At 37.0% G+C, this 19211-nt stretch overlaps 2 protein-coding genes across 7 annotated transcripts; one reads left to right on the plus strand and one right to left on the minus strand.

The window, feature by feature from the left end:
* Positions 1-822: 822 nt before the first annotated feature.
* plekhf2 (pleckstrin homology domain containing, family F (with FYVE domain) member 2) lies at positions 823-16767 on the minus strand. Of its 6 annotated transcripts, XM_081696626.1 has the most exons (4): positions 16684-16702; positions 16566-16598; positions 6353-6392; positions 823-5559 (listed from the first exon to the last, which is right to left on the minus strand). In XM_081696626.1, the coding sequence occupies exon 4, from the start codon at positions 5546-5548 to the stop codon at positions 4814-4816; it is 735 nt and encodes a 244-aa protein (XP_081552752.1). In that variant the 5' UTR covers positions 5549-5559; positions 6353-6392; positions 16566-16598; positions 16684-16702; the 3' UTR covers positions 823-4813. The 6 variants fall into 6 exon arrangements, with proteins under 6 accessions (XP_081552752.1, XP_026858645.1, XP_081552751.1 ...); XM_027002844.3 differs by having other exon boundaries at positions 16566-16767; XM_081696625.1 differs by lacking the exon at positions 16566-16598 and having other exon boundaries at positions 16656-16761.
* Positions 16733-19211, plus strand: LOC113572523 (uncharacterized). The gene is given in 7 exon segments (XM_081696445.1): positions 16733-16807; positions 18204-18376; positions 18378-18466; positions 18469-18521; positions 18524-18618; positions 18620-18646; positions 18648-19211. Coding segments are annotated over 7 exon segments (675 nt in total). The 3' UTR covers positions 18811-19211.

Consider the following 19211-nt stretch of genomic DNA (forward strand, 5'->3'; position numbering starts at 1 on the left):
TATGTAGCTTGCATCTCCAGAGTATATTCATAAGAGGAGAAAGCAATGTGTTTCGTGGTGTCGGACCAAATAAAGATTTATCGTTCCGAGAGCTCTCATTGCACGCACCAGTTTCATACTCTATTCTTCTCACTGGGGTTGTTTGAAAGACTGTAAATGCAATCTAAATATCATATCATTATCTCCATGGTCAACGTGGCATCCATTGTCTTCCAGCTTCTATAATGTACTATTAGTCTGAGAAGCAACCTTGACCATAGTAGACAGAATGTTGACTTGCTGCATCAATTCGTATGGTAATTTTGACCTTGCCCCTGTATTTTTAATGTAATTAAGGACTTTTTATTCTCATCAGACTAGTAAACGTGGTACTAATAACCAACTCTCTCAGGGTACATTGTAATCTCTTTTTTTTAAACCTTTGTGTTTTGGTGTATTTCAGCTACTTTCAGCAGACATACAAAAAGAAAAGTATATGAGACAGAATTCATCTCTCCTCTCATAGTCAGTCAGTACAAAATAAATGCTAATTCCAGTATTTCAGTGTCAAATGGAACTCTTTCTAACGACTTGTGCATAGATTTGCAGTGAATGTTTGCTGCTCACATATTTAAGTTAAAAAATTTTTTTTTACTTTTAGTATAATAATCAGCAATAACAGACAAGCATGTTGGAATTACATGTATTAGAATAACATTACTGTTAATGCTATACACTATACTATATATATATATTACTATTATGCACTGTTTATAAAATTTTAACCCAAGTTTCAACACTGCTACTGTTCCCTAGAAGAGTCATCTATGATCTTAACATCTTATCTCAATATATATGGGTGTGCCTGCAAAATGGACAGAACGCTCCATCTATAATCCTCGGATAAAGGAAATAAAACTCCGTGTTCTTTAATGAACAAAACAGAAAGACTGGTGGGCAAATACAGTAATGACACAGTGATGTGGGCACAATATACAGTAGAGGACGCATATTACTGTAGCACCCGTGGCATTAGAAATATATAGCATTCAGCCATTACTTTTATTTCATTTGTTTCTCTGACTTATAATAAAGTACATAAATGTGTAATTTTTTCACTCTCACATCAGTTCTTTGCAAAGGTCAATCTTCTCAGTGATAGTTAAAATTTGATTTCAAGTTCCCAAGGTTTTCATTTCTTTAACAAATTCATTTTCTTCCAAATAGAATTATTCTAGTCTAATAGAGGCCAATTTGAAACAAGCTACTCTTTACCTTGGTAAGTTATAAACATGATTATGTGATAATACAAATACTATGCCTGAAATCAGCACTTTCCTGGGGGAACTAGTAGCTCACAATAGACTGGCATTCTAAACAAGACTGTGCTATGTTTCAGGCATTTATAGGTTGCCAGCCTTAAGCATAATTTTTATGACAAAGGTGGCTCTGTATTTAAAAAGGTTATGATATTCAAGATTAGGTTTTTAATACCTAGTTAGTTATAACAACTATAGAAATGTAACTATATGGTAGCCAACCATGGGACTTATTCCTGGTAGTTACTGAAACAGCAATGTGAGCTAAATGCTATAGCACAACTTCACAAAGTGTCCAAGAAAAAGTCCTATAATGTGGCTGAATAGATTTGGTTAAAAAAAGGATTTCATTAGTCTGATAAATGCTCATGAATTTCAGTCTAACCATTACTGACTATTTAAAAACTGAAAGAAAATAAAAAAATTAAGAAATTTGTTTCAGCTTTAATCGACCCTTTACCCTTTTTTCCTTTTAAATGTGTCATTTTGGCCAATTCTGTATAGACCAATTTAGGCAAAAATAAGATTGTTTACCATAACACAAGAGGCAAGGTAATGTTAAACATTAGACTAATCCTCAACCTAAAATCAAAGAAAGAGACTGTACTCTATAATCTTTATCTGGCCACTGTGTGTAAAGCACAGGATTATACACACACAGACACACACACACACACACACGATATGCTGGTGGAGTTCGTTTGTTTCACAAAGACAGTTGCTGACCGATTAGCAGTCACAGTGATGGGCTCACCAAACTGGCTGAAGGTTGCCCTACCCTCAGGTAGCTCCTCCCTGCCTTCCCCATTTGCCCTTTATACACCACTAGGTTATATCTGCTGCCTGCCTATTTGTCAATCTGTGTGGTATTAAAGACAAGAGACAGTTTTTAATCAATTGAGATATATTCTTTTTGTAAATTAGTATCTAACAATGATATGATGGATTACATTCAGCTTTGAGCCCTTTCAGAGTTTTAAATAAGAGTTAAAATGACAAGATGGTAGGATGTCAAAAAAAAGTGGGGATTGGTGAAAAAAGTCCAAATAATATGAACAAAGGGGTGAGGAGGGTGTTGATTCAGTGAGTAATCATGTCAACCTTTTCCCTCTGTGTTTTTTATGTCTGATACTGTAGCTCATCTTGCTTTGTGCACTTGTCGCATACACCACCACATGATTGTTATGCAAGTGCTGAAGTGGCAAAGGAAGTGTTTCAAATGGAGCAGCCAGTCAGCACAGTGAAGCTGCATCTTCTGGAAGACATGCTGCTCTCACTGTGTGTTTAAAGTAAGATGGGTGGCACAGGGCCGTAGACGTGAGCCACCTCCATTACACTGGCCTGTGGTGGGGGATCCAACAGGTGCACACTGCTGTTCCTCTCCTGGAGCCTCATCAGTATAGATGGCCTTAACACTGCAGTCATGGCTCTGTGTGCAGCACCTCCCCCTCATCCGTACTAACAGAGGGAGGACCAAGTGCTGGAAGCTAGTCTGGAGCTGGTCAGCAAACACACGCACACAGTCACAGACATGCAGAACAGCATCAGCTCAATACTATTCATGAAGAAAAACAAACCCACACACATGTACATACACACCCCAAAATGTACAGCACAGGCAGGATTAAATTCTCAGTATTACAGTTGCACTGAAAGGGAACAGTACACTTCTGGACCTCCAGAAGTTTACTGTTATTCATAATAAAAAAAATAAAAAAAAATAAAATAAAAACAAAAAACCAAACATACATTGCTAAGAAAATGCACAACAAATGGGGGGTGTAATTGATCACACTTCTCAGGAATTTCATATATGAACATCATAAGAAATTGCTTGGCATTTTAAGCTCACATCACATGTTAATTAAATGATTGAGCATCGTTGGGACCCTTTACTAGATCCAAGTTCATATAATTTCCCTTTTGAATGTCAGTTCCATAGATGAATACAAACATAACCTCTTCAAAAAGATAAATCAACCATGTCTTTATGGAGATGCAGAGTTCACAAAATTTACAAAAACAGATTTATCCTGTATGCTCAAGAACAGTAAACCTCACCTGAATAGCGGTCAGTGAATCATTAGCATAGCTAGATCATGACAGTCTTGCAATATTATAAATGAAACAAAACCAAAGTGTTAGTGCATTTAATCATGTGTGATTCAAAACACAGAACAAGGCAAGGCCATGTGGTTACTTCCTCATAATGCTCCACATCTCAATTCTCATTCTGAGACCTGTGGGAATGACCACCAAGGTTGTACATGTAGCCACTGTAATACAAAGCCCTCCTTCAGCAATAGCTAAAAGGGGAGGATGGTCTTCGTCCCTGCAGATGGACAGTGCTCGTAACCTGAAAGCTACATGCAGAGCCAGTACTCCCTCAGGATTGCTCTGGACTATGGCTGCAAAGGGTGGAACCAACATCTACACTCTCAGGACACCAAAAAATATTGACTGTGCATAGCAATATCTGGACTGTACTAAAGTATATTTTGCATTTGGGCTAAGTGAAAAATAACTAATAAAAATAAAGTTTTAAACACATCTATATACATGTTAAAGACATCAGACTGCTATATCCATTTTCTTTGTCAGCTCTACCAGTTAGTCACTGAAAAGTCAGAGCTGGTAAGGAAGTCATTTCTAAACGCTGATAAGTTCAATAATTTTCTACAGAAAATATTTAAGAAGGCACTATGGCAAGAAAGGCCTTTGTCAGATGACATCTGGGACTGACTATTCCACATTATATACACTTAAGAGCTAAACAATTCAAAAAGCTTCCAACTGATTTGTCATTAGCAGGAATCTGAAGGGGTCCACTGACCAAGATAACTTTTACATATATACCTAACAAAATATGCATCCATTTGTTATTTGTTCATCATCATCCCCACTGCGTGAAATATGGGTCCTTTCAAGAGTATGAATAGAAAAATACAGTTCCCAAAATCCTCATAACATGCACCAGATGGTTTTACCTGAAAGATTTTTCAGTCAGTACACATACAATCAGCACTGACATAGCTGAGCACTTTTCCCTGCAGAAATAGCAATGTCATTGCAGACATGCTCTATGTAAAGATTCATTGGTAACATAATACAAAAAGAAACTAAGAAATACATTGCAAAGAAAAAACAATAAAAGCAGCTAGAGGGTGAAATTAGCAAATAGGGTTAATATGTTAATGCATCCATTTTCTCCTGTAGTGGGCTATCACAATGATGTGCCAAATGGAGTCTGCAAAATGTAGAGTAAACCTGCAAGTTATGTTTATGTGTACACAGGAATTCTGCATTCCTATTGTTCATTTCATCCAAGTTCACATAAAAGTAACTTTATAAAATGTTACTTCATCAGTATTGTAGCCTAATGAATAAAATCACAGCAAAGGATTATGAAATCTTTGCTAATTTCAAACTCTTATGTAAAGTGGAGATACTAATGCACTGGGCCTAAACAGAAGATAGGAAATATTCCTAAATGGACAAGGCTATGTTCACTGGTCTCAGTCACTGCTGTCATCTTCATCATCGTCATCAGACACGTTGGTGCTGCAGGGTTGCCGGCTGTAGGAGTTCGAACGAGGGGGCAGGGTTGCCCCCGTGGAGAGCTGCTCATAGCAGAACTCACACACGCGCACTGGCTTGGACGACTGGCTGGGCAGCAGGAACTTCTTCTCAGAGCAGGGCCCACACACAACAAAGCCGCATTTCCTGCAGTGGTGGCGCCTGCTAACAGGCGTGAACTTCACCTTCTGGCATCGCATGCACACAGACGCCTCCGAATCAGGCACCCACACAGCAGCATGCTCGCCACTGGGCGCCTTCCCACTCTTCTCCAGCAGGTCTGACACACACTTGTTAATGTGGCTCATCCACTCGGACTTCTCTGTGGCTGTGGCAGCGTACACGGCGAAGGATTTGGTGGGTGTCTTGATGAGCCATCCATTGCGCAGGTCGCCCTCGTCAGCCACAGTGTCGATGGTGACACTCTCCAATGGGATGATGTGCTGCTTGTTGTACTTCTTCTTCTGGATGACGATGTTGCCATACACAAGGATGTCGTTGAAGAGGAAGAACTGCCGGGCTTTGGGCTTTTTACGGCACAGCTTGGTGAGCACACCCTCGCCGATGAGCACACGGCCTGGGATGGCTAGGGGCTGTCCAGCCGTGCCAAAGCAGCTCTCCACCACTGCAATGCGCTTGGAGTTGGCTTCGCTGTTTGCCAAGCGGTCCACCATGTTTCAGTAACCTGGGAAATTGAGAAAAAAAGAGGAAAAATTAGGTTACCAACCATGAGGTCTATACCTGGAACTTTCTACCTCAAACACGTTTTTTTTCCCTTTATTTAATGTACGAGTTACTGTCATTAAGCAGTTTTACAAGAATTTAGATCCCAACACTGAAGAGAGAACTGAAGAGAGCATCTCCAATTTGGGGAAGGGAAACTTCAAGCAAATAAGCAAAGCCTTCTGCCAACAATAATCAGATTCACAGCACAGTTAAAATAAAACTAAATCCAGACATCTTACTGAAACACAAGACAGAATTAATGCTATGATAATATGAAATAACTTCAGTAAAACAACTACCCTTTGAAATAGATGAAACCTGCTTTCAGCTTACTATGTTTACCCAATACCACTTACATTTAAGACTGATCAATTAATAAATCTTCAGATTCATATACCAAATAGGCACAGGTTACATAATTTTATAAATTATTTTATAAATGATTCCATACATTTTATAATTTACTCCAATCATCATCATCATCATCATCCAGGAAGTCTCCATTTGCTTACGTGCATGCATGGACACACTTGTGACACATAAATGTATATGCAAATCTCTTATATGCCCCTGCCTAAGACTTTATAAACATTCTTTATTTTTTAAATTAAAAGTGGCCAACACCACAAATCATGGAAAAGGGGATCTTGCCATTTTCAGTGCAGTAGAGGGAGACAGATCCAGAAAAACAAATTCTCTACTAGTAGAAGACAAAAGCAGTACATTTTACAGAGCAGTAACATTCACCATACCTCAAGAAAAAGCAGCACGCTGGCCAAACAGGTCCATGCACTGTAGTGTGGGAGACAAAGTAAATCTGTGTGGAATCACTTATAGCAGCCCTTCAAATCACTTCACCACTATGGCAAAAGTAATTTCCATATGGCATGGTCCAGTTTATCTTAACCACTCTTTAAATGATTGGCTTATCCATTGCAGCCAAGGAAAATATTCCAAGATTAACTTTGTAGGAGCCTTGAAACAGTAGCATACACACATTCCAGTTAAAGCTTCCAATACACCATAAAACAAAAACTGTTTATGGTGACTTGTTAGCCGGTCAACAGCTTCAACCACGCCTTTTGAAAAAGACCCAAGGTCTCTTTAAACACAAGCCAACTAATCTAATATTAATTTAAACATGAATTAAAAAAAAAAAACATTTAATAAATTAAAACAGCATGATGTAAACAGCAGTTAGTTTGCCTTTTTTCCATGAGAAATTAACTTAAATCATAACAGAAAACCTAGCTAAGTCAAACACATACAGAAAAACATTTTCCATCTTAGATTCTCCAGCTACTGCTACCAAATCAGGGAAGCTGTGCAGCTTACTTGAAAAAACAAAACATGTGGTAAAAAGAGCCCTTACTACAGAGTTAGCCTTGTGACTCACTTCCTACTTTCATTTATTTAGAGAGAAAATCACACAATATACCAGTCAGGAGGAGGCAAGAGAACTGGACAAAACCAAGAGCATACAGTTTTGCAAAACTTCAAGGATCTTGTGCAAGTAGTGATTGTGGCGAGCAAGTAGTGATTGAAACCTATCCATCTGCTGCGTTTGTTCTCAACTAACCTACATCTCATTTACGAAATTTACAAACAGCTAGAGAAACAGATTTTTCTGAAATAGCATAATTTCTTGTGGTTGTGTGACTTTGCTTAAAGCATTATTGTAATACTCGTCTCATGAAGGGATGCAAGGATTTGACGCATGGATGTGTCGGAAGCTTCATACTGGCCATATTTATCTAAACCTATATGTTGTTTTAGTAACTTATATAAGTAAATGCACATTTTAAACTTAGCTTGCAACGTAGCTATATAGTCGCATTCCAAAAGCACATTATAAGCAGGTCACCAGGCATATTATCTAGCTATACACGAATGATTTCTCAGACACAAAAAACACCTGTCAAAATACTGTCGACATGATTACATACATATTCAGTTTCACTACTTCCACTAATGCAAATACACAGTAGTACCACTTATGCAAAGTACACAGGTGTATCAACTTGTAAAAGCACAGCAACTATACCATATTTTTGAACAATAGCACGATATTTTTGTTGTATGATGAAAAGAGACAAGATACCATTAACAAACTAGACAAGCTCATTATGAGACAGCTTATACTAACAAAGTATTCCTACTTTTTATGATCAATGCAAGACAAGTGTATTTATATAGCACTTCATGCACAGCGGCATTTCAAACTGTAAAAAAAAGAGGATGTTACACAGATTAATAAAACTTTGCAAGTAGCAACATGAAAATGAAGGACAAAAGGCAGAGGGTTCTAAACCCAAAGGGCATCATAACGGATTTAAACTGGTGAAAAACAGAAAAAAAAAAAAAAAAAGACAGCAAACTGTCTTTACATGCTGATGGAAATAAGTAAAATAATCCTGGTAAAGAAAACATTGCTGTGTCTTGGGCTCTGTAACGAGCATGATAAAATGTCAGTGTCAAATGCCTGGTTGTGGCTACTTACCAAACAGGAAACTTCCCTACAAGGAGGTCCTCCCTGCATGTCAATTAATTATCATGTGCCAAAAACACAAAATCAATTGCAGCAGCTTTAAAATGACAATACAGAGAGGACAAAACCAGCAAGAGAGAGAGGCAGTGTAAATGGAACTGGCTCTTCCATTATACCACACTAGAGCTTTCTAAAGCTGTAAACAATGTTTATCTTTCTTCCAGGTGAGAGGAATACATGTTCAAAAGAAGTAAACACCTCCGAAACACCGATACCACTTCTGCGAGGACCACCTTTACTTTGTTTGAATTGGTGCTTAGCATTCAATCTCCTGGGAACATACACTCAGAAAAATGTTACATTCACTGGTTATGCTCACTCTCCAAGAACAGTTCTGTGATGATCATCAAAAAGGGCTAGACAGCCATGCTGGGAACTCATCACCATTAATGCATAATGAAACAAAGATAAATTTCCAAAAGATAAAATACATTACATTTCACCCTCAATAATGAATGCATATCATTTAGAGGTTCTAATTGCAATTGCTCACTGGTATGCACAAATCTAAATAAGATGCTTCTAATGAATGGCATTTAGAAGATGATGAGCTGCCAGCAGTGAGTGAGCTGAAAGAATGGCACCGAATCCTCAGGTGGGTGAGGTCCTTGTTGAGCAATAATACTGATTCTTTCACAATGATGTAAAAGAGTAAACATGTATTTCTCTACCACTAGATAACAGAAACTGTAAACCCTCTGCAACCTCCATCTCAGATCTCAAATACCAGAACGCCTTTTCCTCAATACATAAACAGGAAGTACAGTTCATTGGTCACAAATTTTGTTGTTGGAATTTCCTATATTTTCTACAACACACTAGTTCCTTTATCAAGAGTTTGTTTGTTTTAAACTTTCTCTGCTTCTCACTTTCTGTTCAAGGACCTAGATTTCTGTGGAGTGACATGGCCTGGAAGAGTAAGGGGGCTGAAACTGAGGAAGTAGTGTGAACAATTCTCTCTATGTGTGAGTATTTCTCAGTATGAGTTGCATAATCTCACTGGCTCTCTTGATGCATCAAATCTTGCCAAACTAGTCTAACCCCATTAAAAAAAAAGACCACAAACACACACCGAAAGCACATTAGTGGAAGAATTACCTGCACATAGTTAGAACCTGATTTCACACATTAAAACCAACAGAAGGTACCACAAGGCGTAAGTGAAGCACTACTGTCTTGGAGCTTTAGGGTCTGCATGTGGAGCCCAACATTCAGAGCCATGTGTGAGAGCAGACCTCCCTCTCCACGTAGAATGCTGCTGATTCACTGTTTTATTATAATGAAAAAGAAGGCATGAGCAAATATGTTGGGATCTCCTTTGACAATTGCAGCATTTAATAAGATATTCATCGGTGAAATATCTCAGCTACATGAAACAGATGAAGTCAGATAACTGAGTAAGAACATGACACAGCTTAGATCCTCCCACACACATGGAAGGCGTGCATAATTCTGTGGGGCTGGAGAGACAGAGACCGGGCTTGGCACTCCTAGACTCCCAGCTCAGGTTGAGGTGCTGGGATATTAAAACTAGAGTTAGGATACACCCATGATTTCTGATGAAAGTGACATTCTTGCCTTTACATGTCTGGTTGCTGTCTAAAGAAAAATAAGCTTGAGGGAAAAAAAGGAAGGAAGGCTTTTTTCAAAATATCTTAAAACACTACTACCTGCAAGTGAAGATAGAATGCATTTATTCAGCAATTTAAATTGTTCTCTAATGTCTATATGTAGCAGGTATGCAACATTGTTCAGGGGTGGAAAATGCCCAGATGCAGTTTTACACTCCCATTTACAAAACTAATCTGGCTCGGAATGAAACAACCTATTTCTCTTTTTTTGATGGGAGCCTGAATAATTTGATGAGCTCTGGCCTGACTGGCTGGTTTACCATCACCCAACCCAACTAGAAGTGAATTACATATAGAGTGGATATGTCTAAGCAAACAAACTTGTTAGCTAGCTACCGAGTTATGTTAATTATATATAAATTAGAAAATTTACTTCACAAAGGGATTGCTATAGATATATCTAATAATGTAGATTTATATGACAACACAGGCTATACAGCTTAGAAAGAAGAAACACACCAAACTGACACTGAATAACTGTGTGGGACTGATGATTTAACACACTAATACACCGTCAACAACATGAACAACACACAGATACATTCTGTACCTGTTCAATCACCAAAAAAATATATCATAAGGCAACCATTGCTTCTCCAAGGTGCATGCTTCTTATAACAAATATGCTGAATACCGAGTAACCCACACCTCTAAAATTGGATACGTTAACATTAAGGTAATGGCCATCGTTTCATTCACAATACCTGCAGAATTGTTGAAATTTCAGGTGTGCAGGTCCATGTTATTGCCTGGACTAAAAAGTGGGCTGGTGTATGCAAATTGTGGGGTTGTAAATATTAATGAGTCAAGACTGTTAATTGACAGTTTATGATTTTGGAATTGGTCGATCGTACCACCCTGTTTTGTTGGGATTTGCATTTGAATACACAATGGTGTTTGATGTTCTTGGTATGTCTGTTCCATGGGAAAGAAAGCTCTATTTATGCAACTATGCCAACGTAAATACAGGCATTCATTGGAGGTTATGATCATCAAAACTCACAGAGCAGAAGTCAGTGGGTGCACTCAGATGTAAGAACAGAGCTGTGGGATACTTTTATATGATATCTAACCTATATACTCAATATACAAGTGCACATAAAATAGTCACACTGGTGCAAGTGCAAGCAAAAACTCAAGAAAGTCTACAGGCGAATGAGCCTAAACACAACTTGAATACAAAAGGCTTGGCAACAGCCTGCAAATTTATTTCTTTGCAACCTTTTTCTGACAAATTTAATGTTAACTTGTTATTTTAGATAGTAATAAGACAGTGTGAAAATATACATATATTTATTTGATATAGGTACAGATTGCAGAGATGTTCATAAGTTGCTTCATGCAAGTCTAAAAGAAAAATTTAGTTTAGAAAATGTCAAAACACACCTTTAATTTTTTTGGGGGGGTGGGGTGTTATAATGTTTTCAGTCATGCTCTACATTTCCTGATTCACCAGGGTCTTGTCAAATAAAGTGAACAATTTTGAGCACATACATGAAATTACTCAGGGACTACACAGTATTTTCCACTAGGTGTGTTTACTCCAAAGTGCCAAAAAAAACACTCCAAATTCACAGTCACTATACATTTTGTTTTTAGCTAAAACATCACAACAATGTTTAACAACTTACAAAAAGACAATTAAGCTTCCTTATAGCTTCACTGCTAAAGGCTAAACAATATTAGCTTCATTGCGATTAAGCTAAAAGGTTATGCTGGGGAAAATACTGTAATACTGTACATGCTGGAAAACTGTAAAGAAACAGTATGTTCTCATTTATACTATGAATTTTTCCAGCATTGAATGGAAATATCCAGTGATTTGCAATGCAAACATCATAGCTAGCACTGAACCATCTCAACTTCCAGCTCATAACTGCACTCCACACAAACTTCAGTTAAAATATGCCTCTTCCTTTCCATGATGTCCAAAAGGTTTTGTAGGAGGTTAATCTCCTGTTTCAATGTATAAATTCAAACATCATTTAAGTTGCTTGTCTGTGAGATCTGTGTTTTGCTCTGCAGCAATTTGAGTAAGTGATTAAGTTTTAGCTGTGAATAAATAAAAATAGTATTAACAGAATTATATTTTAATGTGTTCTATAAATTACAACCAAAGTAACTGGGTATAAAACACAGAATTTGGAATTTATATTACCTACTTTTTTAAAGTACTTTTGCAATAATCAGGGGGTTAAATAAATATATGTAGACACTAAACAGATTGTACACTGCAGCTTTTACGTACAATTGTTTAAATTTCACTCAATAAACAAGGATAAAATCCACCCCCAAAAAAGTGGCTGCAAGTTATTGCCTCAATTTTGGGGTAAAATCTATAGGTATTTTTCCAATTAGGCCAATATAATTAGTCATCTCTGCCTGCTTCACTTTACTTTTTAGAAATAAAAAGAAAAATCTCTCTAAACCACAACATGAGGTGTAGGGATGGTTACATGTAGGAATAACATAAGCTGTTAAGGTGTTGAAATTAAAAAAAAAATAATAATCTACTGGATGGGCCAAAACTTCCTGCAGTAAAAATAAAACACAGATCATAATATTCGGTAACAGCCATAAGAGGCACAGACTTTGTGGACTCAGTTATTTACGGCATTTAACTGACACTTTTACCCAAAGCAACTTATAATTCTGACTGAACACAACTTGAGCAATTGAGGGTTAAGGGCCTTGCTCAGGGGTCCAACAGTGTCACCCTGGCTCTGGTGGAGATTGAACTGGCAACAAACAAACAAACAAAAACAAACAAACTTTGATTCAACATACAGCTGCCAGAGTTCTCAATAGAAGCATCACCCCCATTCTTAAGTTCATAAACTGGCTACCAGTATATTAGAGTTGACTTTAAAGCATTATTGGTCTATAAATCTCTTAAATGGTACAAGACAAGCTTATCTATATGATTTGCTGCAGCAGTATGAGCCAGACAGAATTCTTACATCAGTAGGAACTAGTCAGTTGGTCCTGCCCAAGGTAAAGACTAAGACTATGTTTTTAAATGTAAACTAAAAATGTTCTTATTTGGCTAGGTTTTCAGCTCAGTTTAAACACCTTTACTTTCTGACTTTCAAACAAAACATGCATGTTTAATCACACAACTGTCCTATTCCATTCTAGTGTAAAAGCAGAAAGTGGGGGGGGGGGGGGGGAAGTGGTCAAACAAAATTAAAATTAAAAATGGCTATTTAGTGTAAATCAGTCAGTACAACATTCTAAGTCTCTTGTAGAGCAATGTATTTTAAGCAGATAAACATTAATACTTAAAAAACTACTAGGCAGCATGTCTATCTTCAACTAAAGCCTTCAAACAAGAACATGCAGGCAATACTGTCCTATTGGATGTAGACATACTGAACTTTGCCTGAAGTAAAACTAACCGATCAATGAAATTCAAATACCTAAACACCTAAATGCTGTGTGTTTTGAGAGAGATTATTTCAAACCACCTAGCTTCTAAACTCACTCAGCTCATAAACTCACTTCTACTCATAAGGCATCCTATTTAGCAACACTAACTGACTGAAGCTAAACAGGCCATAAATGTATTTAAAAAAAGGTAACTGAGGCTGATATTGTAAATCAAAATAGCAGTGAGCCTTGTTTCATAGCACTGTCAGTAGCAAAATAAATTCTCACTGAGTGTCCAAATAAAGTGCTAAGTCTTTGAGTCCACAAAATTATATGAAGCAAGCTCTTGCATGCATGCAGTCTCATCAAACATCCTGTTAAACTAGCACATCCCACTAAACAAGAGATAAGATCACCTTTGGCATTTTAACACAGTTGTGGGATGCCCTGCAACCTACACTGGCTATAATACCAGTGTAGTACATTTGTAAAAGTGTCCATCCTGACACAGGAAAATTGTGGCAACTTGTCCAAGATTAGAATTAACATTAGCATAGTAGTTATGGCAATTAATGAGACAGACTTTATAATTATTTAGTTGATATGCACTTAAAATACTGGGAAGTATTTTTAAAAAAGGTTTATTCAGTCATCTTCTAAATCACTGATCCAAGTCAGGGTCGCAGGGTGCTGGAGTCTATACTGGCAGTACAGGGTGCAAAGAAGGAACCAGGAGACACCCCCCCCCTTTTTTTTTGTAATTGTAATATTCACTTTTATTAGTTAGAAGTAATTTTTTCCCCCTGAAATAATGCAACAGTCTTGCATCACTGATACATTAAATAAGTTGAGGTACTTGTATGACAGGTACACACACTTCTATCACAATTATACACAGGGGTGCACCTACACTATTATCATCAACATCAAAATCCGGTGTGAGATTCAGTATGACCAGATTAGAGATAATAAACCAACAGAGCTAACAGAAACAAGCCATACTCCTTTTGGTGCTTCTGGTTTTCTGACATCTAAATGTTAACTTCTGACTAACCATTAATCGCAGACTAATAATCTATTTTATGATTAACTGACATTTTCCCTGACATTTCTGTTATATAGAAAACACTACTGAACTTAATGCATAAAATTCATGAAGCCACACGGGTGATGCCACTAGAAAAGCTAGTCAGAGGAATGCATTTCAACATCTGTTTCCCTCATTCACAATCCCTTCCAATTCCTCTGCAGGGTCCCATGAACAGTACAAGGAACATCAGAATAACAGATATCTCCATATAGACAAACAGTTGTAAAAATTAATTGAGCTGTAGGCAAACTCCTGCGCAAAGCATTAAAAGCATTTTTAAATGTATAGAAAAACTTAAAAGCATATATTGGTAAAAGCAAGCAGGAAAGGAAGGTAGGTGGGGGGAATACACCCCACCCCCAACTATCTGCATGCTAAAGTGTAATTCAGACTATATTTGGCTATATTTTCAATTTCATACAGTAGAGCCTTCTCTTATTTGAGACACCAACAAGAAATTATTAGTAAAACAACCAAATATTATTCTTAAAAGACACCTGTACACAGAGCTAGGAAATATTCACATCTTGATTACATCTGCTATTGGTATACTTGTGAATACTTACATTCTTACTGGTTCATCTACAAGGAGCTAATCTAAATGAGCTAATATGCACTTAGCTCCAAATTGACTTAACAGATACAAATGTTCTCAGGAAATCAGTATTTGATTTTAAAATCAAATGTCCAACCACCGTTTTACCCTAAGGAAAATTATAAAATGAAACAGCTAAAATGTACTGGGGTAAAAAAAAAAAAATAAAATAATAATAATAATAATAATAAAAAAAAAAAAAAAAAAAAAAGCCAAGTGCACTGCAAAGAGGAATACAGGTTTGGTGTAGCTAAGCAGATTTCTGGTTCGTTTCATCTATTAGGAAGGAATCTAATCATTTTTCAGATGGTGCCATTTAGCACATTTATTACTGCTGTTTTATATAAATATTGCACTTAAAAGCCTCCGCTTTTATTATGAGTGCCAAATCTTGTTCCTTGCTATAACATCTACTCTAATTCAACTCTCTATCAAAGATGACTTGTATGTGGTCAATAACAGATCATTTAAAGCAAGGTTTATCAAACGCAGGCTATAAAGGTCTATGGTACTACTAAATATTGCTCCAATAAACCCAAATCGACTAATGAACACTTAGGATTTCATTGATTTAGCTAATTACCACCACCTGATAAACTTATACTTTTGACCTAAAGTGCTCCACATATAGTAGGACACAGAAAAAAACAGCATACACACTGCCGCTGTGCATCAACATACACAGTCAGTCAAGTATTCCACTATGATAAAAACTTTATTATTATAGTTAGCTAGCAAGTTCCCGGAAACGTGGCCGCTAGCTAACCTAGCAAGCAAGATATGCTGTCATCCAGGTGCACTCTTAACCTGCCTGAAAATGGCCGTTTTCCCCTGCTAACATGACTGGACTGATAGATATTTAAATTACTGGTATTGGCATACCTATAATTTCAGAAAACTGGACGGTAAGGTATTAAGTAGGAGGAAATGTTTAGCAAGTGAACGTTAGCAGCCTCCAGTAACATTACCAAACGCTAGACCAACAAGTTATTCCAGGGAGAGATGAGATGGCGAAAGTGGTGATTTTCCCAGATAGGTTAGCTTGCTAAGGCTTCGGTGTTTTCGACAAAACATTTAAATGAGGCAACCTTGGTTAGCTAACTACTGCTCCTTAGTCATCAGTCGTCCATCTATGAACGCCTTTAAGTAATATAAAAAGTTTCATAGCTATGGACAACGTTTGTTTGCGTACTAACTGGATAAATGGTATTGCAGGTTAACATAATTCCTACAACAGGACTATAAATATAATATAGTTATTCTAACTAACTATCTAACCTAGCTGGTTAATTCAGCGAGTAGCTAGAAGTTAGCAGTTAGCTAGAGTTAGGTTAGCAAGCTACGTTGACGTCGGGATAACAGGTGTAAATCCGTGATTTCAAAACTGTAAAGTCACTTTGTAAATATTACGACAGGTAGTACCAAGGTATCAAGTTAATATATTTATAGCATATATAATGTTTATATACACGAAGTGTTGTTGATATAAAATAGGTAAGTCCATCTTAGCTAACCTAAGTTCGATATTAAACCATTGCTGACTGCCAAGCTAGCTTGTTAAAACAACCTGGAACTAGCTAGACAGTGAACCCAGAAGCTTGCATGAAAAACACATTTCAGATTTTTTTTTCTACTGAAATTGAAGCAGCTAGCTAGCTAGCTAACCGTTTTGGCTAATGGATTAGCATTAACTTCAGAATGGGTTAATGTTAGCTAGCTACTTTAAACTTACCCAGCACAGCAACAGCGTCAACCTTAGCAGCGACTGTGTAAAGATGCGAAACTGTTTCAATAATAGTAATAAAATGTAAAACCTAGTTACACTCTTAAGAAGTCTGTCCACTGTTTACCCCTTCCAACTTCTCTGCCGGGGTAGAATCCAAGGCGAGCAATAACAATATGGCTGAGTTCGGTCGAGAGGAAGGGAATGCAAGCGCCACTCCTCTCCACTCAAGAGCTAGTGTGGGAGAAGGGGTATGTCCTATTAAAGCGATCCTTGTAGTGAAGTTTAACCACTTGGACTGCATACCCAGTTGTTCAACAACTTTGGTATTTTTTTCATAAAAAAATCATTTCTTCTATTGATAGTTAGCCTATGCTTGATTTTGTTAATGTGTTGCAAAATTTAAATTCTAGTAACCTAGAATAACAACTTGGTTTCAGGGTTTCCTGGCCAAACAATTGACACATTTTCTATGTTAGGCAAAGAATTCAATTAGTCCACTTTCTTTTAACACCTTAGTTTATCTGTGCAGGTTCTTTTGCATTTTGCTTTGACTTCTTTTCCAATGTCATAATTCCCCATAACAGACAGACAAAATGAAGATATGTGATATCTGCCGTCTATAACGCGTGTCGTTATAGTAATAGTGATAATGGTCGACAGAACTAATTTTGATTTTTAGGTTCTGATCATTGAATTGATTTCATGGGAAGTATACACAATCATACTTCAATTGCATAGTTCACTGCAAATAACACATAATACATCAAACATTTAGTTTCACAAAGTAGGATTTCTAAACTGGCTCAATAACAACGAACGCTATTTCCCAAATCTTTTTCTCCTTTTTCAACAGGCATGGATTTTTTTTATATTAAATTACCTAACTAAAAAATACTCCCTTGATCATAATGTGCCAAATGTCACCTAAAATAAGATATTGTCATGCATTTTACATGATGAGCCTGGTTTGACTCTTTTTCGCCCCCATGTGTCTAATATGCAGTCAGGTTCAAAATTATTGACCCAAGATAAACAACTAAGCCAAATATAAAATAAACAATGAAATAAACTCTAGGTATTTTACAATCAAACCTATTCATAAAATAAACATTGATTTGATTTCTAGGTTTTTTACTTGCAATAAATAAATAAACAAGCAAAGTCCTTGTGATGGCCATTGAGATCAGTACATTCTAGCCCAAATCTGTGTGTTTTTACCTGGAATTTGCACCATGGTTTGCAAATGGATCTTCCAGAATATTAGTGCTCACAAACACTTTATAAAGTCAATGAGAGTAAGATGACTGAATATAAAATTAACATTAAGTGAGCAGAATGCCCAATGACAATGTTTCTGATTAAAAGATTATTCACAAAATAGAGATACATTTCAGATAAGCCTAAATATTGCTTTTGTATTTTATTAGTTATGTAAAATCTATAAATAAATCTTTAAACATTTAGATTTGTAGAGAACAGTGCCCTCACTGAAATGTATATTAGTTCATTGCACATTCTTACATCACAAAACCCATTTTAGCACATCTAAAAACTTCACAGATATGGCCAAAACTTGTGGATTGCATATTTGAAAAATTTGATGGAATGATATGACAGATAAACAATAAATAAATAAGCAACAAGTTCCTGGAAATTGCATATCCCACGTCAGATCAGCATCATTGCTCACATGCTATTATTGCTGTTTTGAAACCTCTGCATTATAAGTCCTTTATTACAAGAAAGCGAACAATTATACTGATTGCCTTTCCTTAGATACTTCGTTTTTACCTAGCAACATCTCCTCTCACTTTTAGCAGAGATCGCACCTTAGTATAATTCATGCAGCAGAATGTGCAATTACATGTAGGACACCATTGCGTTTCTTTCTTGACCATGGCATATTCTCTTCCAACATTCGATTTTACGTTCCTTGGAGGGACTAGTGTTATAAATATAGTCTAATATTAACAACAATTCATCACCACTCAAAGAGAAGGAAGAATCTTACTGAAGCTGTTGAAGACTGTTAAAGCCCATCAAAACAAACATTTTCTGATAGAGGCTGCAAAGACTATAGGGGCACTCAGGGTCTTTTACTCCTATGGCAGTAGCAGGAAACTTTGTAGTCGGAAACGTTATTGGAAATGAATGGTGCAATTTTTCATTATATGCCTTTTGGATTTTGACCACAAATAGCTGTTGGAATTTTATGTTTTCTTGTAAGAGACCAAAATATATTCAGATATAGCGCCCGTCATTTTGCTTGTGTCCAGTGGCATGAAGAACTCTCCCAGTGATGTCCAAAAAGGATTGTCATGTTTAGATTTTTTGTAATGTAACAATACGTTTAACTTTCTCAGGGGCCACAACCTTTTCTAATACCTTGGCTAGAAAGGTGAGATTGTAAATGGGCTGGTAATTATCAAGAAGTGCAGCATTTAGTCCAGGTATTTTAAGAATGGGAATGATATCTGAGGATTTGAAGGAACAAAACCTGAAGCAGGCAATGTTCTGGACCTGATCTTCACCCGTACCACCACAACATCAGACATCGCAGTCACCCCCCTCCACCTCTCGGACCATCACTTTCTATCCTTCTCTCTCTCTCTTCCTTCCTTCTTTCCATCCAGTCTTCCCCAACATGTTCCT

The sequence above is a fragment of the Electrophorus electricus genome, chromosome 14, assembly GCF_041902795.1.
Source record: "Electrophorus electricus isolate QZ-2024a chromosome 14, ASM4190279v1, whole genome shotgun sequence".
In the NCBI taxonomy this organism is placed as follows: Eukaryota; Metazoa; Chordata; class Actinopteri; order Gymnotiformes; family Gymnotidae; genus Electrophorus; species Electrophorus electricus.